General features: G+C 40.0%; 1 protein-coding gene across 4 annotated transcripts in view; it reads right to left on the bottom strand.

The window, feature by feature from the left end:
• Positions 1-9,209: 9,209 nt before the first annotated feature.
• The window catches only part of LOC134644324 (alsin-like), a 32,541-nt gene continuing 16,560 nt past the window's right edge, over positions 9,210-25,190 (bottom strand). For 2 of the 4 annotated variants that reach the window (XM_063497280.1, XM_063497282.1), the window contains 19 exons: positions 22,833-22,903; positions 22,099-22,165; positions 21,801-21,970; positions 20,623-20,688; positions 20,316-20,414; positions 19,871-20,035; positions 19,548-19,659; positions 17,873-17,950; positions 17,578-17,714; positions 17,261-17,413; positions 16,413-16,527; positions 15,249-15,406; positions 14,322-14,420; positions 14,039-14,221; positions 13,888-13,933; positions 13,713-13,774; positions 12,778-12,927; positions 12,022-12,118; positions 9,210-11,565 (listed from right to left, as the gene is read on the bottom strand). In XM_063497280.1, the coding sequence (XP_063353350.1) occupies positions 11,527-11,565; positions 12,022-12,118; positions 12,778-12,927; positions 13,713-13,774; positions 13,888-13,933; positions 14,039-14,221; positions 14,322-14,420; positions 15,249-15,406; positions 16,413-16,527; positions 17,261-17,413; positions 17,578-17,714; positions 17,873-17,950; positions 19,548-19,659; positions 19,871-20,035; positions 20,316-20,414; positions 20,623-20,688; positions 21,801-21,970; positions 22,099-22,165; positions 22,833-22,903 (2,067 nt within the window). In that variant the 3' untranslated portion in view covers positions 9,210-11,526. Of the gene's footprint in view, positions 11,566-12,021; positions 12,119-12,777; positions 12,928-13,712; positions 13,775-13,887; positions 13,934-14,038; positions 14,222-14,321; positions 14,421-15,248; positions 15,407-16,412; positions 16,528-17,260; positions 17,417-17,577; positions 17,715-17,872; positions 17,951-19,547; positions 19,660-19,870; positions 20,036-20,315; positions 20,415-20,622; positions 20,689-21,800; positions 21,971-22,098; positions 22,166-22,832; positions 22,904-25,190 lie in introns of all 4 variants that reach the window. The other 2 variants (XM_063497281.1, XM_063497279.1) reach the window with 1 other exon arrangement.

Below are 25,190 nucleotides of genomic sequence, written 5' to 3'. Positions count from 1 at the left end.
AGATGTCTGACTAGATTGTTATATGGAATTATTGTGCTAAATCTCACTCTGACATTGTCACGATAACAAGAAACTAAACAAACTGAAACGCAAAGCACAAATAGCTATTTAAAAACACATGTTTGCTTTTCAAAATGCTCAGCGAGAGGCTAAAAAATGTGTCAACGCTCATGCTGAGTTTATCTTCTGTGAGATATTTAGCTGCTTCAGTTTCTTTTGGCAGACAAAGAGCTATTGTGGCTGCAGACTGTCATGTAGATGACACTTCTCACAAACACAACTATCCAATATCGCGTGCACACTTGGATGTACACGAGTCCTTGGGGAGTGAAACACAACACCCCGAGTGATCGCTGACTCCACTAGCAATGAATACATGGCATGGGAACACCTAATTAACACACGGACCAGCTGACAAATGTCCTTCGCAGTGTGACTCCTTTCTTTAAGCTGCCAGCACACGAAAGGAGTACTGCAACAGAAACATTTGAACATGCCAAGGTTAATATTGATGAGTGTGCTTTCAAAGAAAAACTTGAAGGTGAACAGCTTGCATGTCAGTAAAGCAACAAGGAGCCCAACGCCATCTAAGAAGTTCACCAAAGAGAAACCACAAAGTTGGTGGGAGGCTGTTTTTATGGATGTATGAGATCAAAATATAATTTTTTGCCTGAAATTGAGAAACACAGCATTTATAAGGGCTCATAAGGGCACGCATAAGGGCTACCATGAACTTCCAACAATCAACAATGGAACGATGAATAAAACATTGTTCCAGGAAATATAACTGGAAATTTATAGCCAACTAAAGCCTACCTTGAGTGCATGGATGTGGATTTTTCATTACAATCTTTAGTCTTACTCTTTGTGTTTTTTCTTACACTGTGGTTGGTTATTACTGAGATTTAATGGGTTCGGAGCAGACACCTGACACAGTAACAGACATCACAGTCATAGAAATAAGCTACAAAGCCTGCTGAGACTGGTTGGACTGACAGATTTGACCACATTCAAAGACTAAAACTGAAGATTTTTCCCACGTAATATTTATTTCAGTTATTTTTTTTTTTTACAAACGCTAGTTTTTAAATGGTCTTTTTCACACCTTGAGCACCGGCGACTCTGCCAAAGAATTAGTTTTAAACAGTGAAGGTCAGATACTGATACCAAATACTGTACTGTGGAAGGACCTCAAGCAGTTCATTTGAGGATGCCCAGCAATACCAGAGCTGGGGTAATTTTGTGAGAAGCAGGGCTGTGAATTTGAAGTTTTTCCTTAGGGCTGTGTTTGCTGTTCAAACTGTGCCTGGAACCAAAGTCAACAAAGTTTTTCCACCCAGATGGAGAAAGTTGCAAGAGGAGTCCTCAAAGCAGAAATCCTTCTATCTATGTGACCAAAACAAGTTCTGTATTTATGTTTATCATTGCAACGCTGAGACTTCATTGACATGTGTCTGTTTAGTAAATCTGACTCTGGCAGAGCTGTGTGATCTTAGTTGGCTGTGACTGACCCTTACGTCAAGAAAATATGGAACAACTACAGCAACTGGCCAGTAATCAAAATCACTGATTTATTTCTTTCCTTAGTAATGTGAACCTAAATTGCACATAGAAATTATTTCCAAATATTTGGACTCTGAAACATTTGGCCTCATTTGTAAACACAGTGCACAAATGAGTGATTTATGCATATTTTGAGGGTCTGGCTGTCTTAGAAACTTTATCTTATTTATTATTTTAAACTTGAGCTACACTGTCTCTATTATCACAATTTCAGTTTGAGCTTTCTTGATTTTTTTTTAAATGAGTATTTATTAATTTTTTCAAATGGTCATGTCTTCTGTGTTAGTAAAGCTGTGCATTTTCTGGCTTCCTCCTCAGACCCTACTATTTCATTTTTTTCAGAGTTTCTCCTGCTTTTTTGCAGGCTTCTTTTAAATCACTGCTCTTTCCACATCACCTTGAGCTAAACATTTGCATATAACATGCATTCTGCAAACAACGAGCTGAACCCTATTATTTGAGATGAGTGTGATCCATTAACACATGCATGTTAGTCAGCTGCAGAACTGACCGGTGCACATGTGTTTTTTGTTTTTTGCAGGTTAATAACGTTTTCACACTTGGTGATGGAGGTCCAGTGTCTTCAAATAAAGGTGATTGTACCTTCACAGCACCACAGGGATGGTGGATGAATTCGGCAGTTAGTATTTCTCCTTTTAGCAGTTTAACAACTTGTTTGTGCTTTGCATTATTGTCAGTTACCTTCCATGCAAAAATTTTTAAGCTACAAGATATTTGGTTTTTCTTGGAACAAACTATACCTACAAGAGGTTAGTAAGTTTTTCAAGTTTTCACTTTTACTGTACTCTTCTAAGCAAGGTTGTACTGCTAAATTTGCCTTTTGGCCTTTTTTTAAATCCACACCAAGGAGGTTATGTTATTGCTAGGGTGTGTGAATGTGTGTATGTGTCATTTTCTTTGTAAACGTGACGGCTCAAAGTTTTGAATAAATTCTGTTAAAAATTTGTAGGGGTGTAGAGCTGCCTGGTTAGAAATATCCGTCTGGTCGGTCAATCGGGCTTGAGGAGGCTGGAGCCAATCCCAGCTGCCAGAGGGATATGTGTGAGTTTTGCCAGAGGTGGGAGCGGCCCACCTTAGATTTTTAGGTTTGAAGTATTTACCGTTGCAACAGGGAGAAGAATTGGACATTCTGTGTCTAGCATCTTATCTAGTAATAGAAATGTACATGAAAATGAAACAGGCAGAATTGGGAGCCAGCGTCTTGATGATCTCTGGATTCACATCTGGATCCAATTCCTGGAAGCATTATGTACCACTGAGAGGAAGGGAAACATCTCAACTTTAGTTGTATCTTGACAAATTTCTAACTGAAGAACAATTGAAAGACACTGTCTCAAACACTTTAACCTGGATCTCTATTTCCTCTTGGATCACGGGCTCCACACAGGTGGATGTGGAGGGATTTTTCAGCCTTGGCAGGTGTGTGCATTCTCAGTCTGCTCATAAGACTTGGTGTCCTAATTTGCTGTGTGTCTGGGAGTGTGTTTATACCACAATCAAAAGCAGGTCTGCTGATACAACTTCCTCCTGGCCAACAATACAGAAAATCAGTGCAATCTTTAAGAATGGAAAAAGGACCAAGAAAATCTGACAAAAAGTTCTGACTCATACTAAAGAATTTGAAAAACTGGTCAGTATGGTAAACCACATGGTACTTAACAGCACTCTTTTACTCTAAAGCTAAAAGCCTCATTCACAGTCCCACTAACTTATTCTACTTCAAAATGATGAGCTTTTAATCAAAGAGAGTTGCTGCATTCAAGAAAGAATCTGCACATACTGTATATGGGCATATCTGACCTTGCTGGCAGCTTTAGTGCACAAAATATTCGGGATTAATGCTTCAAAAACACAGATTTACTCAGTACATTTTTGATACGTGCAAGTTTAGCTTAAAGGAAAAGCTTTGCTTGTTCGCATGTGTGTTTATGGGTGAGTGAATAAATGCTGCTTCTAGCTGTCCTTATGCACTGAAGGCCAGTCCAGGCCAGTGTGCCGGCTATGCCAGTATTTAGTCACGGCAGGTAACTGGGTCAAGAGCCCATAATCCCTCCTGTGTCCTCCTTCAGTGCTCCTTCATTTATTCCCCGTTACTGGATCAGTAGGACAGGACGAGGGACAGAAACAGCACAGGGACAAATTATCCCTTCTCGTGTATCAGATGGCTTTCAGCATCTGTATTTTTTTTTCTTTGAAGTCTTTGCTGGTATAATTTGAATTCAGGTGAAACATTTTGCAGCATGTTAACTGGAGGAGCAGCTGTGTGGATGTGCGTGTCAGACTTTTCCTCTCCTGGCTGTAAAAAACTAAGTGCAATCAACCTTTTTCAGTCTGTTAGAAGGTTGTTTATGTGATAAAGTTGCACCATCATCAGAGAGGAGACACAAATAAGCAACAGAGGCTTCAGGAAATCACTGAAAGGATTTTTTTTCCTTTAATGTTGACGTTATTTGTACTTATTTGAACTTTTGATTTTCAACATTAAAAGGGGACTTAGGTATTTGCATGACATTTCTCATTTACCAGTTTTTTAACTACATAACAGTAATGAGGAGGTCTTAAGTCAGAGGTCACATAAACACCTAATGTGACTGTCTTGATGCCCTGAGGGTTAAGAGGGTTAACCTGACCAGGCTCTTTCCTAACTCTTGGCTTGCTCTCTATCCTCACTTTCTTTCATCCTTTGCAGACACAAACACAGCTGAGATGCGGGCACACAATCAAAGTCTGTGTATGCGTGTGTGTGTGTGTGTGTGTGTGTGTGAAGCTCTGCCAATCCGAACCGTCTGACCTGCAGCTTTGCCGGGACCTCGGCTCACCGCTCGCCCTGCAGATGGGCTGCACGTCAGCACTTACAGGAGGAACAATTATGAATGAGACCAGAACTGATCTGAATCAGCTGATCCAAAAAAAATGTCTCATTTTACATCATCTGGGTCAAGATAAAAAGAATAATGGTCTCTGTCTCCCTCCCTCATGCAGACAAATGCTAGATTTCAAGCACACGATTACTGCATATCTATTAATGTAAACAAACTTCATGTAAAAGCTGTGGGTGATTGTTGATGCTTTATCCTGTTCATTATGACCTGCAGGCATTTGTAAATATTCTTTATTTGTGATTACATTCGGTCTCAGCGATCGTGTTTGCGTGCTGCTTTCAGTGCAGGTACTGAATTCATTCCAGGAAATCTGCTGACATGTGAGTCACACCGGCCCCAGGATCGTCTGCTGACTTAAATTTTGAGAGCAAAGTCAATCTGAAATTTAAGTTAATATGTTTAAGCAAACATAGCAGCCCATTTGGAATACACCACCCTGGAAAACAGTAAATAAATAATTGAACAAATGTGCCATTTCTTTTATGACGGGCACATTAAGACAAAATATAGAACTTTTTTTTTCATTTGTATTGTTCATTTTGAGATTAAAGTTGAAATGTGGATCTCTGCCATGGCTCCTATAACCTCTCTGCATAATGCCTTATGTAGATGGGTAAGTGAAACAACTTGACCAGCTGATTCATTGTGTCTGGCGATACAACATATCCCCTCTTTACTGCACAAGGGTGCAGCCATCAACATCCTGGCCAACTCTTATGAGTTTGTGTGGTTTTAACTTCTGACCAGATACAGCGTCTCTGCAATTGCACTGGAACGTAGACAGTTTAACAGCTGTGGAAGACTTGAAACTGAAACTTTAATCTCCACATTTTGAATTTATTTTGAAGATAAATAATAACTACTCAAAAAAACCCTGATCCGGGTGTTACATGTGGATCAATAGTGTTTTTGGCCCCCATGTGCCTCCTGACGACTGGGGATGCTAGACGGTAGATGGTGTCCTATGGATCTCCTCCCACACCTAGATCAATGACTTTAAGGTCTATCGGGCTATTTGGCAGCATCAGATGCACTGATGTATACCGTTCGGGATGTTCTGCCAGCCAGCCGTCCAGTCGTGCTGATGGAGGCTGCAGGAGGCGTAAAGTTCTCTTCCTTATGTGTCACACGTACAGAGAATGGAGCTCACTGGTGGATCTGCCAGTTCCCTTGTTCTCTGGATAATGCCAGTCACGCTGCATGATGCTGGTCTGTGAGCACAGATCTCACTAAATGATGTTGGGGCGTTAAGCCACCCTAATAGTCTGCTAACAGTTTGGACAGAAACATGCACAAAAGTCTCCTGTTGGAGGTCACTTTGTCCGGCTTTGGCAGCACTCCTGCTCCTCACTCAAAGGTGCAGTCCTGCTGCAGCGGCTGATGCCCTTCTAGTGGTCCTGTCCTGCTCACGTTTTGCGGTAGCCCATCTCCTGGTATCTCCTCCACAGTCTATGCTGGGAGAATTGGCAAACCTTCTTTCAACAGCACAGTGAAAAAAACACTAGCTGCAGTAAAAACAGAGAAATCAGGGATGAAAGATAAGGAGAGTGGCTCTGGCTTACACTATATTATTTTGCATCCGGTAAAACATACGCACAATCATTTCTGCATTTTAACTAAACACACTGAGATTTCAGAGGTCTTTTTGATGACCAGGTGTTTTGTAATTCTGTAATTCAATTTGTAATCTCAGACTATGGGTTAAAAATTGGGTAACACTTTATAATACAGCCCACAGCTGAGACCTTAATTCACTTGTACTTTAATGGAATTTCAGGAAAGGACTGTCTCCTTTCCTATAAAATACCTGAAGTTATGCAATGCTTTAAATTGCTCACGCACTACCTAAAGTTACTTACACATTATTTAAGTTTCCTGACAGTGTATTTATTTTTTGTTCTTGCGAAAACCCGATTATTACTCGTTCATTCTATTCTTATTCTACCTATCTGTAAGTATTTGTAACTCAATATAATTACATTTTATTTTAAAATAAAATAATTGAAGTTCTATATTTAACACTGGGAATTATTTTATTTTAGGAAATAAAATTGTTTGCTAAGGGCTAATGGATGAATATGGATGGATGGTAGGAATCAGAGTCACACAGGGAATAGTTACTTTTCCTATAATCTTGACTTTAAAGACATGTATGCATCCTCTTGGCTTATGCAGATGAAACCTCTAAACATCCAGGCATCTTGTGTACATATACGTACGCGTGTGTGAGAGATCTGCAGAACAGCTCTTAAAGGTCAGGTATATACCTGACCTTTAAGAGCTTCTTTTCAAGGTCCATTTAGCTCTTTACAAAACAAAAGCCAGCAGTGTCCGATATTTTTAAAACACTCTGCGGTTCCTGTTTTTCTGACCCCTGGTTACAGGTCAGCGAGGCTGGGAGGAAGGAATATTTGTTATGTCGCTGTTCATTAGCTGTTATCCGACTGCTTTACTGAGAAAGTAAAGCATTGAACTTTCATCAGTGGACCAGCCAGCACCTTTCAGCTGGACGATCAAACATTAAAAACAGTCAAAATTAACCAGTTAAAGGAGGGTAGCTGACAGTTGAATAAGGCAGCTGGCTGCATGAAGATAAAATCACATGTTTTTAATCATGAGCACGTACTTTACAAAAGAGAGCAGCCCAGAGTGACTCACAGTCAGCTGCCTGAATAAAATGTTTTAGCTGGTATAATTAGTTTTTCTTTTCAGACAACAATGAGGATTTTACAGAGTTGGTATCTAATTCTGTGTTTCCCTTTTTTATGTTTTTTGTTTCTTTTTAAAGAAACCAAACTACTGACAAACTCCTGATGTAAAACTTAGCCACTGACTGGATTACCTTAAGCAGAGCAGACGAGAATGGAGCGCAAATACTTTCTTTTTTTTGTTAGAAATCCAGGTGATGTCAGGAAGAAACGATCATCCATCATTAATGAAACGGACACCTGAGCCTGCTCCAACACACAGGTGTTAACCTAAGATCACACTCCACAGGTAGCTGTGACATCAGGTTGAATCGAGTGTCAAAGAGTCAACATCTGATCCATCACGACCGCTCCTGGGCCTGAATATGAAATGGTCACAACGTGTTAGTGTTTAGGCATGGTTAAAGCTTGTGTACACGCCACAGGCGGCCTAAAAGATGGACGCAGCCAATGTGATGTGACCTACTGGTAAGTGAAAACCTCAAGTTTATTAATTTTGTGATTGCAATTATTTGTGAAGAGTGAAGAGCGGACTTGTCAAACTGGGAAAACCTCCTGTATTCTCCTGTAAAATAGTGCTTGAGACAATAAATTCAACAGGAAAGTGTTTGCTGAGGTCCATGAGAAAAAGAGCTGAAAAGAGCTTTTCCCATTGACTCCTATTTGACCAGAACTCACTTTCTAACAACAAGGGTGCCCCCTGGTGGCCATTAAAAAAGACCTGGACTATACATCCATCTTTTATAGTTGTGGATCTCTTACATTTAGTGGATTATGGTGATCTGCTCTTTATGATCCTAAAGAGGCTGAATGAATCTACGTATTGTGTTGTTTTTTTTACTGGTTGTGGAAACCACATCACTGTTTCCTATTGGGTTTTTTTTAATGCAAATACCTGCTTTGTGTGGTTTCCTCTTATATCTCTGCATGTGTAAAACAGTTATAATCAGTGTAGACTTCACTCTCACAACATTTTATAAATGTTTGTCCCCAGCATCGGACTACAGCTAGGCTAAAAAAAGAAAGGAAATCTGTCCTGAAATCTGTCTTTTTCCAGTGCTTACATGTACTGGATATACTGTTTATAATGGGGCCCTGAGATGTATTACAATCCTTATGAATAGTCCTGGTCGTCTTTCTGCTCTGTACCACTGGTAAACCTTTTTACAGGGCTATTCTCTCAGTCTGCTCCTATGTTAAGAAAAGTGTGGGAGGTTACAGACTTCACTCAGATATTCTTCACATAGTCCTTATAATCGTTATAATGCCTGCTGGCCTCTCAGTCAATCTTAATGACACTTTGACCCAGGAAAAAAAGGACTGCTTCGCATCTCTGCAGTTTCTTCATGTGTGTTAAAACTAACAGATATTTTGTATTTCATTACTCATAAGTAAAACACTTCACTAGTCAATATTTCTCATATTATCAATAAATCAAATGACTGTAATGTGTGAGTTCCTCACTTAGAGCCTGCTGAATTATAGACTAAGCTTAAGGTGTATATTAATTTTAAACCCCTTTTATTGTCTTCAGTGTGTGTGTATGAAGTCTTCTCACTTCCATCAGAGACTGATACTTGTTTCTTATAAACAAACTCTCCGAAAAACCCTCCATCATCCTGCTCAGCTCTCGCTTCCCTCTTGTGGCAGCCTCGCAAACCTCAATGTCCAGAGTCTAAATGTTTCACCCACATGTACAAAAGAACTAAATAACCCTCAGACCACACCTATTCCTTCAACTATTTGGAGCTGTCCAGGTGTCTGTAGCTCAGAGGTCAGAGCAGGTCATCTACTAACCTGGTTTGCTCCCGGGTTGCATGCCAAATATCCGTGGGCAAGATTAACCCTAAGTTGCTCTCCGATGGAGTGTGAATGTTAGATAGAAAGCACAAATAAGTGTGGGTATAAAGTGCTCTGGGAGAGTAGAAAGGTGATGTATAAAAATCAGTCCGTTTGCAAACACTCTGTGCTTCGAAGGAGTGCTGATCATTTTTGAAACAGTCGTAATTTTAATAAAACGAGGAGACCTTTCCAGAATTAAAATAGATTTATTGCCTTTTTTTTAAAATAAACATCTGAAATCAGTCTTTACTCAACATTCATCAATCATTTTCCCCCAAATCAACTCTTTCTACAAGGTTACAAAAATATACACCCGGTTAGAAAAAAAATAATCACCTCAAAGATGCTTCCTAGACTGAAACATGTTTTACATGTTAGCTCATCAGTTTTAATTACTTTATTTTCTTTCCTGGCTTCTCTTTAGGAAATGCATGAAGCCGGAGCGCTGCTGTACAGTGAATTACGATTCTCTAACTCAGAGAAACTTGTGAGAAACTTCACTACTCTTCATTTATCTCAAATCAACAAAAATCAGTCTGAGAGCTGAAGACAGTGTTGATATTTGGCTGAGGCTTTCTCTCCTTGAACCTGATAGGTCCAAAGATTTAACCCTGTAACGCAGACTGTGTCATATTTGATACATGAATTTTTGAGAGTTTTTATTTCACGGCTCAGGCTTTACACCGTGAACTCTCAGTAACTCTCACTGCAGTATTTTTAGTAGTTTAAAAAAAGTAAATCAGAACACAGGTTTAAGTAACTCTGCCCCCAAAAAAAACCATGGTGGAGGTGGCAGTGAATACAGTGCAGCTTTCAGTAACACTGAAATTACAAGTCGTCAGTCTCGATGCAAACGCATCACTCAAATTTAGATGGACCCTGTGCAGGTTTGTGGTAAGTCCTCATAATTTATAATCAATATCATTAATTTAAACTGTATTCGAATCATAAATAAATAATAAAATCATTTTAAAGTGACAAAACTCCCTCATGTCTTATTTTTTTTCCTTGAACATATATGTACACAACATTAAAAAAATATTATTCTGAGTCAGCTTCAAGGGATCAAAACAACCGAAAAGTTTCATTAACTAGTTGGACAAATATGTGTTCTTAAAAAAATCTGGATCTGCATTAAAACACACACACAGTAACAATTACGACGTGCATGTGCGCACCATTTTCTCTGAACTGAGATGTTCATGAACTTTTCTGTCCAACTTTTTGGAAATGTTGCAGCTTTTCTTAATAACATAAAACAAAATAAAACAAACAAACAGAAAGCCCAAAACAAAAGAAAAACCCTGAAATGTTCCTTTCATGCAGCTTGATGCAAAAACATGACAGATGACAGATGCAGATTCCTCTTGCACACTTTCGCCGGCTGAACGTGGAAGTAAACTAAAGCTCAGAAACACTCGGCGTTCCTGGATCTGAAGATGGTATTCTTAAACATGAACACAGAATAAGAGAAGAAGCACTCAGATTAAAAGAATGAAAGTTTCCTTTATGCTGAGCTCGTTCATCCTGTTCAGCGAAGAACCAAAATCAGTAATCCTGCTGGTCACTTTATCCTGGTTAAAAATATCAGAGCTGTAGGAGATCAGAGTTATGTTTGTGTGTCAGAGTTACAGTTTTAGTTCGTTAACGTGCATCGGCATCGGCGGGATGCCCAGTTTGATCGAGCTCTGTCTCATTCGGCTGCTCAGTGAAAAGTGAGCGCGTCACTCACACTCAAAATAAAATTCAGCTAAAACGGAAAAAAATCTTTCAGCCTCACAAAGCAGCAGCAGCAGCACATTATTCTGGTTTAGAGCCAGACTTTACCTTTAACTGCAGCTGCCACATGCTGCACGTTCAGTAACTACCTGCACTGTAGCCCACATTAGCTTTCAACAGTGTATTCATCCAAAATCTGCTACCAAGAACACACTCGTCATCTCTCTCCCTGGTTTTCCACTGCATTCAAATTCTGAGAAATAAAAACAACGATCGCAGCTTTAACAGCCTTAAAGTTCCCTTTTGAAAACTGTTTCACCCTTAGAAAAATATTTACATCGTTATTGCAGTTATTAGCACCGACTTTTCCCTTTAAAACACAGACATGTTTATCATCTATGATGTAGTTTGTGCTCGTTGCCTCCAGTTTTCATAGAAAGCAGATGAAATCGGTATAATATACACTGTATATTCACCCGTCAGGGAAACACTGTAAAATATCATTTTCATTAAATAGTTCTGAAACTCAAATGGAAGTTACACTGACACGTATGACAAAGTGCATTTGAAAATGAAGGTGCAGTGTCGCAGCCTGTCCAGAAGAGGGCGCTATGCTCCCACTGCTGAGGTTGTTAGATAGAAAAAAGTGGAGTTAATGAGAGGTGTCAGACCTCCTCCTGCTCGGAGGTTTAGCTCCCACATTCCCTTTGCTGTGCACGTCTGCAGCCTCGATGCAGCTTCGGTTTGGTTATGGCACTTCCTGTCAGCGTGTGGCATCCTCCTGTCTCCTCCTACGTGTTCGTCTCCCGCTGGATCTGGATGTAACAGGCCTGTGGCAGAGACATGGTTTAAAATCCTGCACGCATGATGGACGAAGAATAACTGTGATTGGAGTCACAGCTGAAACAAAAACAACAATTTGGAGATTTCCTGAAGTTTTACAAAGATTTTTTTTGTTTCCTTCTAAGCAACTACAGAGACATCAACATCAACCAGTGAAACCAGTGAAACCAGCATGCCGTCACATTCACAAACAGGAAAGTGCTTATAGACCTTTCTTATTGTAAACTGACACAAAACTAGGAATTTGTTTAAAAGGTTTTCTAATTACACTGCTTCAGATCCAGAAGAAAACACAAAGGGTCCATAAAATTATGTTGAAACATAAAGAAATATCCAAATATTTTACAGATGATACAGAATTCATGTAAAAACATGAGCATTTCACAGAGTTGGATACTTTTACACCTTTTATGTAAATGTGTCTGGGAGTCGGCTGCTCTCACCTTTAGTGTTGTGAACATCAGTCCCAGCTCTCCGTGCTGAATGTTGGGATCCATCAAATCTTCTATGAGGCTGATTTCAGCTCCCAGGTTTCGGATCCTGAGCAGCAGAATAATGTGTAATGGGTTAATTGGATGTTTATAAAACTACTTTCAAAGAGGTGGGATGGTACAAATGACAAGACTGTGAACTTGAAAACCATCAGGACTGGTTTGGTCCTCTTTGACTTGCTTAGTTTGGTTTTCACTTCTTGTACATCTACTTAGACAACCTCCAGCAAAACACAGTACTTTATAAAATACTCAAGAAAATAGCTCAGGATGGAAAATGCCCTTCATTCTCTTACAGATATAAATTTTGCCAGTGTGCACTTATAAAATGTTCCGGTGTTTTAATCATTATAAACATCACGTGTTTAAAAAACTTTGAGGCTATAGTTCCCACACCTGAATCTCTAAAGAGGGGACACAAATTTAACACTGTGAGGTCTAACTCACCGGCAGGGCTGACACCAGCCCTGAATCCTGCTCCTTTGTATTTGGAGACAAGCTAAAAGTACTTTTTTGGGAAAAATATAAGTAGTTTTGATAAATATCAGGTAGACTGATGACTGTTTTTGTTCCCTGATTGTCAAGACTTCAATAAAAGCATAAGGTTAGGGTAACCAATACAGACCTCAAATATCACCAATACAAATAAAGGCAATACAGACACCTCTTACTACATGCAAATAAATGCATGAATGTGTGATAGGATACCTGGCTCTGAGCACCACATAAAGGAAGAGTGGGAACAGATCATCCATGCACCAGAGGAAGTCACCATGCAGCAGAGGTTTCACCTCCAGGGTCAGCTCCTCAAACGACTTCTGGATCACCATCAGCTTGTCTGACGGAGTGAATCTGGTGCTGTGTAAATATGAAGGGTTGAATTTTAATACTCAACTCATGAATTTACATTATAAACTCATGACATTGTGACATTTTTATTAGTGCATGGGTGTATATCCCTTTACCAAAGTCTCAATAGTTTGTGATCAAGCATGACATCCTGAGTGAAATGACCTGAAAGTATCTGAGCTGGGCAAATTCTCTAAATGCTTAGGAAAGGTGTTTTAATGCTTCCTTTAGCAGAGGATATAGCTGAGCATCCTTGATGAAGGAAAAGGAGACAATAGCGACATCCCATTCAAGTGATCACCCATCCGACTATCCTTCTTTTTAACCGCTTACTCAGTTCATACAGAGAGCTGCTGGCTGCTCTGAGGTCAGCAGGAGAGTGCAAAATACTGAGCACCCTCGAGGAGACGCTCCATCACAGTCAGGAAGCTCCGCCCACCAAAGACCTGAACATGTGTGAGCTCAGGTTCAGGATGTGAACCTGAGCGTCACTCTGAACTGAGCACGGCTGATCATTCAGTGTATTGACGCTCTTCTTCATGGCCGACAGGTGAACCATGAACTGTATCCTGCTTTAATAAAATCTGCTTCTAAGGAGTTTTTTTTACTTGTGTGAAGAAACATTAAAATTTTGAAAAGGTTATGTGTTTGTAACCAGGACATGTGTAAATTCAGTTGCAAATGAATCACTCTTATAGATACACAAAACTCTAAACCATGAATAAGAGCTCCATTTTTCATTTTTAGCGTCTAGTCATCACTAATGACATTGTGCGAGATCACAGGGCAGCTACCTGATCTGCTGGAGTGTTTCTACAGCAGAAACAAAACAGGCGTCTTTGCTGCTGGAGACAATCTGTAATCCATGCAAAGAGATTCAGTTACAGACAATGAAATGAGAGCTGCAGCTGTAAATAAAAGCTTCACATCTAGACTGAAAATTACATAAAGAAAAAAAAACTGCCTCACCTGCTTTTTCTCCCCAAGAATTGACATCCACAGCGGCCAGAACTTCCTAAAGTGGAAACATTCAAATGACACAAAACAAACAAACGAAATGTTTTTTTCTAAAGAAGAAAACCTTTTATATTTTTACTTATTTTGTGTGTTTTGTACTCACTCCTGCACTTCCAGGAAGCTGAGCAGCGATTGGTCAGGCTGTTTGTTGAGTCGAAGGATGCGCTCCCAGTACTCAGTTTCCTCCTGCTCCTCCTGCAGGCAGTACAGAGTAAAGAGAGGAGGATAGAGTCGAGGGAGCAGCAGAGGGAGGAGGAGAGAGGAGGAGCTCACCACCATAACACAGCTGGAGGATAACGTGGTGGAGGAAGAGGAGGAGAAAAACACAGATGAAGAGTTAGGAAAACTTCATGTGTCCTGTATGTGTGTGTGTGTGTGTCACTCACCCTTGCCCTGTTGTGTAAGAGTTGCGTCTGCTCTTAGTTGGAGAGGTGGGGGCATCTGGGAGGACGCTGCCATCGTCCGGTAATCCTGGGAATAAAAACCTGCAGACAGAATATTACACCCATATTTAGTAAGGTGACAGATATTATATCACATATACATATATAGTAAAATTTATTGTATACAAGAGTTTTATTGAAGTTGGTTTCGCCTTCAGTTTCTAAATCTAATAAGGGCTCAGTCCCTGTAAACCAAATCTTAAACCACAGTCCTGAGTCCCTCACAATCAGCTGATTCATTTATTTTTGGTACAATAACTTTAATATGAAGACATGTCATGTCTACTCTCAGAGTTAAAAGCCCTCAGAGTCACAGGGGAGAGGTTGTCTTATTTTTTTTCCAAAATTGTGGAACTCTTACAACTTAAGTGCACGAAAAATCCACATGAAATTTTCAGATCCTCGACATAAAGTCAATTAAATCTGACCTGGAAAATCTCTGCACAGGTCCATGGTGAAATCACATGCACTAGCTTTCACTAGCTTTTGACTCAGTGGTTGACTGACTTGTATTTACTTATATTTTATTGTTTTCGCTATGTTTATTATTTTATCGTATTTATTATTCTTATGGTATCTATTATGTTTCTATTGTTCAGCACTTTGGTCAGCCTTGTGTGTTTTTAAAGTGCTATATAAATAAACGATGATGATGATGATGATGATGATGCACAAGTGCAGGTGGTCAGAACAGGATTTCAAGGTAGTGACTGAAATGTAGCAATGGCACAGGAAGCTGCACTAAGATGATCTTAAACAGGGAAACAGCAAAATTTCCTAATTTTCGGAGCACAGTCCTGGAAGTTTCTCCAGTCTCAGACCCCTATATAGAAACTCTTTCCCGAGGGCCCAGCAAACAGATGAATCTACCTGATGACGCCGTAGAAGTGTGTGAGGTAGGCCAGGACCTCTTGGACAGCCTGCCTGAGCAGTCTGCGGTTTGATCCCACACCGACGTACGTCATCCTGTACGCTGTCACCAACGTCTCCACCAGCCAGCCTAGAGGGTGGTGGGGGGTCTCACATGCCTGATGCACACACATACACAAACATCTATTAACAACAACAAAACTACAAATAACCAGAAGACTTTCTTGACTCAGGAAAACAGCTCATGATAATCAAACCGTACCTAACTTAAACTTGGTAATATCCCCTCAAGATCTTCTTCGCATCTGGACGGCTTCCAGTGCGTTCAAACATCGGGGCTGGGTCTCCAGTTGCCACAGCTATTACAGTTTCTATTTTGTAACTAGTTTGGTTTATTTTATTTTGTTTTGAATTCAGTTTAGTTTCAGCTGTTCAAAGAGTGAATTTCCCCATTTCTGTTTAGTTATTAGCTTTAGTTTTAAATTCCTAAAATATGTGTCAGTAGTGAGATTTAGAAGTTCATAATGAATACTAAATACAAATGCAACATTTTTTAAGGCAGCTGATACGTAATCTTGGCGATTAAGTATCGAGGTGTGACCAACGTGACAGATAAAATATAAAGAAACCACCTATATTTTTATTATTTCCTTATATTTTAGTTAATTTAGCAAAGCATTTCAGGTAGCTTTCATTTTTTTTTTCTTTGAAAATTCAACTTCTAATTTATTTATTCTTTATTATCTAAAAAGCCCCTAAAATGTACATTTTAATTTATGTTTTATATTGTTTATTTATGGGTTCTCTGCACTTACTCTGGCTTCTCTCCACAGTCCAAACACATGCCTGTTCGGTTAACTGGAGATTTTAAAATGGGCTTGAACTGTTGTTGGCCAGTCTATCACAGGCTGATCTGTCTAGCATGCAACTGTGTGCAGACACACAACCTCCTCTCAAGGCCGGCCTCCCTGCTAATTCATCCACTTTGCACTTTTACCTCTGCCATGCACGCTGGATCTCCACTGATCAAGTTGGGTGGACATCCAAGTTTTTGATCACACCCCGTACACACAGTCCTATCATTAACTCTGTCTTTCCAAAACCATTTGCGTCTGCGCCTTAATGAATGATAAATCTGTTTATTTAAATGTATGATCACTATACCTTGGTGAGGTATCTTCGTATGTTGTCGTAGTTTGCTGCAGTGACAGGTTCTTCATACTGAGGAATAAACTCCAGACACTCCAGGACTTTGGTCTGAGACCTGCTGAGGTCTGGGCTACAAACATACAGCACACAGACACATCCACTTATTTAAGTTGACAACTGTATACATAAGACACAATGAATTATTATCACACAGTGCGGCCCATTAAGTAGTTTGGAAAGTTACATATTTCTTCTGCAGGAGCTTCAGCACATTTAGTTTAAAGTAAAATGATAAATACTGCATTAATGTCTCATCTTTAAAATGTGTAGGTTTACATCATTATAAAAACTGTGTGGCAGAGCTTTCACTTTAACAGATACAGTGTTTTATTAATGCCACTGGGGCAGTTACACTGTCAGCCAAACATGCCAAAGCACGACAGAACCACCGCCGTGTTGGATGGATGAGGTGGTGCTTTAAGTCATCAGCTGTTTCCTGTCAGTTTTATAGAAGTCTAGGGGAAAATGACTCGACTTCTCACTGAATTTATGACGGCAGTAAACACCTTTCTGATGAATTTATGTTCTCAGTTTTAGATTTAAGTGTTAATATGATATTCATTTTCGTAATTATGGTGCTATTTGAGGTAAAATGTACAATAAAGAAGTTTATTATTGAAACCTGATTTTAAAAAAATCAGGCTACTGACTATTAAAATGTTGAAAGTGAGCCTTTGAAACTGGATTTCATCAACCAATGTGTGACCTCAACTTGGCTACATCAATCTTTTATTTGAAATCTGCAGTCTAAACTAACACAAATTAAATCTGAGGCTTTGATGTTGCTTCCTTTATGTGTCTACCTCTGCCGTCGTGCAGTTGTTATTGTAACAGCGATGTTCTCCCAGGCCGTCGTCCTCTCTCCTTTCCCAGCAGCGTCGCAGCCTAGCCGACTCCAACATTCATCAAACACACAGATCCACCTCTGATCTGCCGGTACGGCGTACTGACCCAGTCTGCTGCACATGTGCAACATTTTCAAAGTTTTAAATGACACGGCATTATACGATTATACCCTCGTAGCAGACAAGAAGTTGACAAATAAAAGCCTGCACAAATCAGAAGCACATTTACATGCATTATTAAAAAACCAGCTTACTAAAGTGCAATAAATACTCACTTCAGGCCGTTCTTCTCCTTGTTTGGAGGTTCAACAATGCCTGGCTTTGTGTACGTTCCAACCACCTTCAGCCCTGAGCTCCACTCTCCACTGAACTGGCCGTCCAGACTGTCACCATTAGGCATGGTTAAAATCCCCTGAAGGAGAAGAGGAGTGAAGAATGAAACTTGTTTTAGAGTATTATTAGTAACAACTGTGATAAAAAGGAAAAAAGGTAGATTAAAGTTTTGAAGACTATCAAAATAAGACCTTTGCAGACACCAAGTCTTAAACAAAAAGCAGAAATCACTTCTACCTTTCCGCTGATGGTCCAGTCGTCAGTGAACTCCCCATGAAAAACTGTGTCATCGTCTGACATCAGCAAACCCGGACCCTGTCAGAAAGCACACAGTGCATCAAATGTGTCACCAACACGATTAAGATTTCATCACCACATTATATTTATTTACATTTTATCATCAGGTCAGATTTAAAGGCAGGCAGGACATTTTACTAGTTTAGAATTCAAAGGCGTGAGGTGCACAGGTGCACCAGTTCTACAACATGCACTACAAACTGCAGTCCAGTCACAAATGTCATGGATAAGATTAGAAATGTATCGATCCTGAGTGAAACCCTTGTGTCTTTTATGTGCTTGGTGCAACAGAAATATAAACAGTTGCAATACAAGAGACATCTATAGTTAAAATTTAAGTAAATATAAAGTTGTTTTTTTGGTTAAAATGTCTGACTCAAGCTAGGAACATCCCAGAAAACATTTTGCAGTTGAAAAACATCATTTTGATGTTGTTTGACAAACCCAACCCAACCTAATTAACAACAGTCTGCTGGACGCTCTTCCTGTACTCTCTGGAAAGGGGATATTTGTGTTTAGTAATTCATTTACAATATTATCTTATCAACTAGAACATGATAAACTCATTTTATCGAACTGATTCACACACTGAGGTGTCTGTGTCATCCATCTGTTTCTCTTAAAGGGCAAAAGGCAGGACACGGCCTCAGCAGGTTGGCAGGCTGCAGGGCTAACACAGAGAAATTCACACCTACGGGCAGTGTGCCCGGAGGAAACCCACAGAGGGAGAACATGCACACAGAGGGCCTCTGTCTGGCTGGTGGATTCAAACCCAGGACTCTCTTGCTGTGAGGCAACAGGGCTAACCACTGTAACGCTGATACTGGAGGGCAGAGAAGTGATAGGTGTGATCACCTCGCACCAACTGAGACAGAATTTACATCTACATAACCATAAAAGGATTAAAATGACCATGTATTTAAAAAAGCATGCTTGGGTAAAACTGGGGTTTGTATATGTTGTTTGGCTGAGATGAGCCTGATGTCCTTTGCTGGCATGTTTAGAGTCTACTAATGGGAGCAGCAGTGGGGTTAGCATATTTTAAATTCTGCTGTTTGAAGAAGGAAAAGCATGAGCTCTGAGTGCTCTGCACCCCTCTCCGCCAGCCCAGGACCCCTCTGGTATGTGCTTCAGTGACATCAAAGAGAATCCTTTTTGATGATAAGCAGGATAAGTTATTTAATTATTACCTGCCGCATGTAGGATGCATTGTGTAGAATGCATTTGGTACTTTATCAACACACCACAGGCCTGCAGCTACTACCTGTCTGCACCAACAATGCAAGCCTTATTAAACCGCATGTCTCCCAACTTATCTGTTATTTCAGGTGCAGGGGTTTGTATATGCTTATTATAAACTAAAAGCTTTTTTTTCAAGTGTTTAGAACTAAACACATAGGATGAATAAAGACAAAAATGCATTTGTAAATGTTCAAACTAGTTTTTTTCCTTCTGCACATGTATTTAAATAAACCAGCAAAAAACACTTATTTTAGTTACAAGTAACACAATGTGTGCGCCCTCCCCACAGATTAAAATTCACTCAAACTCACTCATCAGCTAACAAATTTGTAAGCACATATGTAAGCAGATACATATTTCAGGGTGTACTTACGCTCATTTTATTCTCTCTGAAAGCTCCTTCAAAGTACACGCCGTGCTGCGTGATGACGACCGCGCTGCCATGCCGCTGGTCATCCAGCCACATGCCCATGTACTTCTCACCTCTGGGGGGAAAAATGAGATCAGGGACAGGAGCATGTCTTTGATACAAAATTCATTCACTGATAGGCCATCTCTAGAAACCAGGACCAATATCCACTACTCTGAATGACCATTACAGGAAACCTTGCTCCGTCCTACCTAAAGAGATGCCACAATTAACACTTCTGAGTTTCCATATTTCTAAAATAGCAGTTTCCTTGGGGTTATTCAGACCTTGTGATGTCATCATAGACGCCATATCCTGTCTTCTTGTCGTGGACCCACTGCCCGATGAAAACGCTGGAGGAATTCCTCGCCAGTTTCCCAGAGCTCAGCATGCCGTAACCGTGCCGCTGCCCATCGCAGAAACAGCCCTCGTACACCTCGCCACTTGCATACCTGAGTATGACACATATACAGCAGCCTTCTGTGTTAGTGTGCAGAGCCCACAGCTGTGGCCACTTAAAAAAAAAAAAACACTGTGGAGACATGATGTTTTATTTTAGTACCACATTTGCTGACCCAAGACATTTGTTAATAAGAGCTGATGTCTTTAAAACTTAAAAAGCTTTTATATCTGTATATGGACGTCCAGCGCTGCTACTTAACGCCTGACTAAGGCAACACATACAATTTCTGCTATTTCACACCAGAAAGTTGGTAGAAAATGTGTACTGACTTGTACTTGCCAAAACCATGGATCTTGCCCTCTCTCCACTGTCCTTGGTAGGTGTCGGTTTTATTCAGTAGTTTATTAGGAATCACACACTCTCCATAGCTAGAAAGAAAAGTAACAGTTAGCAAAGATCAGAATCTGCGAAGTGGATATTTAAAACATGCCGGAGGTGATGTGTAGGGCAATTACATCACTATTTCTGTTTCTTTTTTATCACATGACCAAACGCAGGAAGAGCAGAGGTTTCTTACTGGAAATGAACAACATATCCAGTAACCACCTCTGTATAAGACCAGGTTACTGTACTGACCCATCCTCCAGTCCATTCTTGAAGTTCCCCTTGTACAGTCGCCCGTCCGGCCACTTCATGGTTCCTCTGTGAAGGAAAATATAGCTTCTGCTTAAACCGTTTAGCCAGTGTCATCAATTAAGTTCCCCACACAAAGAAGGAATTTACACAAGAAGGCTGGAAACAGTCTTTTCTTCATTCATGCTGACTTCACTTATTGGCTTCTAGTGATTTGATTCATCATTGATTCATTCATGCACATTGCTCCTCAAAAACATAATGACTTCAGACCTGCATATTGAAGAAGTGGCTGTGCTTTTTAAATATATATAAACATATTTTACATTAATCATTGTTTCTAAGAGATTCAAAAGACATAAAATTGGATTATTTGTTTTGTACAGTGGTCCCTCGTTATAACACAGTTCGCGGCCTTGCTGTTTCACTGATTTTTTTATGTCCAATTTTGCATGTTTATTTATTTTTTTTACAGCGCATTATGTTTTGTGCCCTGATTGGCTGTAGACCACTGTCAATCAACAGGAGACACTACATTCTGTAGTGTCTCCTGTACACTACAGAATGCGTTCAGCTTGTCAAATCTTTGATCGCTAGCAGTGTGACACTAAAGTGCTGTACTGTATGTTTGTAAGTTTTCTCCCCGACAAACACAACAATGTCGACGAGGCGTTTTGCACTGTCAAAGGCAACCGCAGGTGCTTTTGGTTTCATTCTATAATACTGGACTTTTTTTTTTCTTTGAAGTTTTTAACTTTGAGAGTGTTTAAACAAGAGAGAAGTGTGAAAATGGTCATGCCTGTCTGAGAAAAGTGTATAAAGTGTGTAGTAAGGGGTTTTACAGCCTTAAAACATCTATAATAATTGTAAAAAATAAAGTTGGATACTTCGTGGATTACACCTATCGTGGGTTATTTTTAGAACATAACTCCCGCGATAAACGAGGGACCACTGTAACTGGCTGTTTTTTTTGGTATTCAAGTTGTATTGGAAACCTATTGAGTTGGGCACATTGTTTTATGCATTTATGTGTGACAAAATAATACAGTTCCATTAAATCCTGTTATTATTGTTTGATTTTACAGGTGTATTAAATGAGGAACATTTTTAATGTTCTCCTAAATGATGCATTCAGGGACCCTTAAAGAGAATGCCAAAAACATACAAACATGTTTTCTAACCTGCCATGAACCCGTCCTGCCAACCAGCTCCCGGTGTACTGAGCATCTTTGAACCGTTCGTCTGCCGTGAACGTGTAGGAGGCCGTGCGAGTCATTGCTGGTGATAACCCCTGACCTCCGCCGCCCAGTATCTGATCCACTGCCTGGTTAAGAGATCGTAACCACTTGTTCTGCAGAGAAAGAAGCACAGAACCGAAGCACACGCTTTAAGACGGAATTCGATCTTCAAAAAAAACCTTTTTTTACAAACTGATTTTGAAAAACTAAGCAACAGTAATGGTTTAAACCATAAATGTACCTTTTCCTGCGGTGTTGAGGCCACCAGGGTGAAACTCTCCTCCGGACAGGTTATTTTGAGGGCATGACTGAAAATGTGTAGCACAAGAGCAATAATTAACTTAATTGGTACAAAAAAACAAGCAGGTGGATCTTTTAAATATTGTATTACAAATGACATCCAACTTCCACTCCCTAAACGCTTTGTAGGCTGGAGGTCCAACTTAAAAATATTTCTAGAATTAGATCACTCTTGTCTCCTGCTGATTTTCATAAGGTCATGCAATGCTCTGCAAGCTGGAATAAGTCAGAGCTCACTCCACTGATCCCAGCTGCTCAGATTTTAAAATCTGACTCATAAATAAAAAGCATAAATGACATCCTTATAAGTACATGAAGTACTTATTACCATCTTATTAGTCTGGGGGTTGAACGGGACTCTACTGGTTATTCTGGGGTCTCGGCTAGCAAACAAAGGTCACAAACATACCAGTACTTTTAAAAGTAGATGATTTAAAGAGCAGTAGGTTTCATGGAAAGTTAACCATAACTATGGCTTAATGATTTGCTGCTTGTTGCCTATCCAATAAATACAAAGTAAATTAAAAGATTAAAAAAGATCCCCGCATGGATCTCACTGCTCCCATGTTGCTGTTGAGGCTATAGTGTTGCATAAATGTTTTTATCAGAGCGACTAACATTCCTTTACTTCGCATTAGTCAGCATGTAGATTGATTTCTACAACAACAAACTCACAGTCCACTGCCGTTTTCAGTGACCGGTTTCACCCACAAACAGGTCAGAGGGTAGACGTGATGAGTGGAGAACTGCAGACAAAGAGGGAGAGCAGCACTTTTTCTGTAATTCTCACATATTAGGTAACAACAAGCTGTCTGAGATTACAAAACTTTAGAAACAATCAAATCCTACTGTGTGTGTGTATGTTAGAGAGAGAGAGAGAAAAGGATAGATGACCAAAAGATATGCCTTATAACTGTCTGTGGTTTCCTGACTGTGTGCTGGCAAATTGGGAAAGTCCAACGTCTTTTGAGTTCAGCTACACTACCCTACATTAATAAGGCAGTTTCCTCTATAAACTTATGACCTTTTAGAATATTTCAGTTGTTTTCAACATGACTTGTGTTTTAATATTAAAAGTAATTGACTGTTTTAAATTCCTTTTTATATCAATTACAGTTAAAGGTCCATAAAACCTTGTTTTTTTTAACTACATGAGATGTAACCATTAAGTTGTGTGACTCCTACAATATAACCCTGATTTAAATTTGGATGGCTTCTCCTTCAAGGTCCTCTCCTTATGCACCTCTGTGCTGCTTCCAGGACTTCTGCTGCTTTTAGGTCTATCTGTAGAAGTCTTGTTCTGACCATTTGAACATGTGAGCTGAAAACAGAAGCATAGAAATGACAACCATGCTGGACGTGGACACACAGAAGTGAGTGTTGGACCTGTCAGCGTTTCACCCTCGTCTTTGAACCATGAACAGGATTGTAAGGGATAAGCCGGGGTCCATTTTTTGACCCTCGGAATAGCATTTCTGCTTTTTGCAGATGTAGTTCTGTTGGCTTTAGTGGAGCGTGACCTTCAATTTTGTAGCCAAGTGTGAAATGGCTGCGATGACAATCAGCAGCTCAAAGTCTGAGTGCTGTAAAACAGTGGAGTGCTCCCTCTGGATCTGGGAAGAGACGCTGGCCCAAGTGAAGAACTCTCATTATCTTCTTTGCCAGTACTGAGAAGATGGAGGTAGACCAGCAGAGTGGTGCAGCGTGTGACTGGATTGTCATGGCAAATTTGTTTTCTCTTGAATGACTGAATGGTAAAGCGAGAGTTCCAACTCTCACCTATGGTAAGGAGATCTAAAGACCAAACAAGTAAAATCACCTGAAGATCTTCTGGGCTAATTCTTAGGGAAACTCAGACATACAGAAGGAATTTGAAGCATTTGCGCCTTTGTGTGAAAAAAGAAGCTAGCAGAGATGGTTCAAGCATCTGTTCATGGATGAATCATGAATGGAGGGTTTTGGGGCACATCTAACATCTAAGAGGGAAAGATCCAGAACTCACTGAGAGATTTTATTTCTCATTGGGCCTGGGGATTCCTCACGATCACTCAGGAGGAACAGGAAAGAGATGCTGGGGAGAAAGATGTCTAGAATATCCTGCATAACCTGATGGCAGATAAGCAGAATTGAGTTGGTGGATGGCCGGATGGGTAGACGGACAGGCAGACAGATGGATGGATAAGGTGAAGACCTTGAAAGGGAACTGACCAGCTTTAACTTTTGATTGTCATGGGCAGAAATAAAAACATTTCTTAGTGCACATTGCATACTAACCACATTTTACAATTATAAGATTTATTTATGATGCACAAAATGACTTTTAGTACATCAACGGTATCTCAAAGTTTTAACTGACAACACGTGACATGAGCCCAAAACTCTAGTAACACACCACACCACATCAAACAGGAAACAGAGTCTCAGGAAGAAACTGCTCTAAAACCAAAAAAAGTAGCCAGAGAGGACAAGCTGACAGTAAGTGTAAGAATAAAGAAGCCATCATCTGGAAGAAATCAGTGACAGTCTCCTTGTTTAAAGCTAGACCACAGCAGTGAGAGATGCATCCTTTCACCATCACCCTTCCAAGCTCTGAACTACTGCAGCTATGACCTCATCTACTTTCACCACTAACTAATGTTGGAAAATCTTCTAAACACAGATGAATCCACACACAGCAGCCTGCTGAGCAGCAGCTGGACAGAATCAGCCATCAGGACCACATGCACAGAATAAATGTTAACACAGGACGTCTGTAATGCTGGAATATTACAAAGGCCAATGATCACTGTTTGTTTTAGCCTCATTCATGTTAACTGAGTGGACAAAATATTAAAAACAGAGTATTAGGGAACATAATGGCCAGCAATTCTGACATCAAAGGAAAAATTTATTTATGAACAACGCAAGCCATCGTTCATCATTATACAAACAGACAACGAATTCTTAGTTTAGTTGTAGATCAGTCAATAGTTTGTTCTGTCTTTTCATTTACTATCAAAGGGCTGACCAGTTGCCATAGATGTGGTCCCACCA

Source organism: Pelmatolapia mariae, linkage group LG16_19, assembly GCF_036321145.2.
Source record: "Pelmatolapia mariae isolate MD_Pm_ZW linkage group LG16_19, Pm_UMD_F_2, whole genome shotgun sequence".
In the NCBI taxonomy this organism is placed as follows: Eukaryota; Metazoa; Chordata; class Actinopteri; order Cichliformes; family Cichlidae; genus Pelmatolapia; species Pelmatolapia mariae.
Note: the sequence above shows the minus strand (reverse complement) of the source record. Positions and strands in the feature narration are given on the sequence as shown.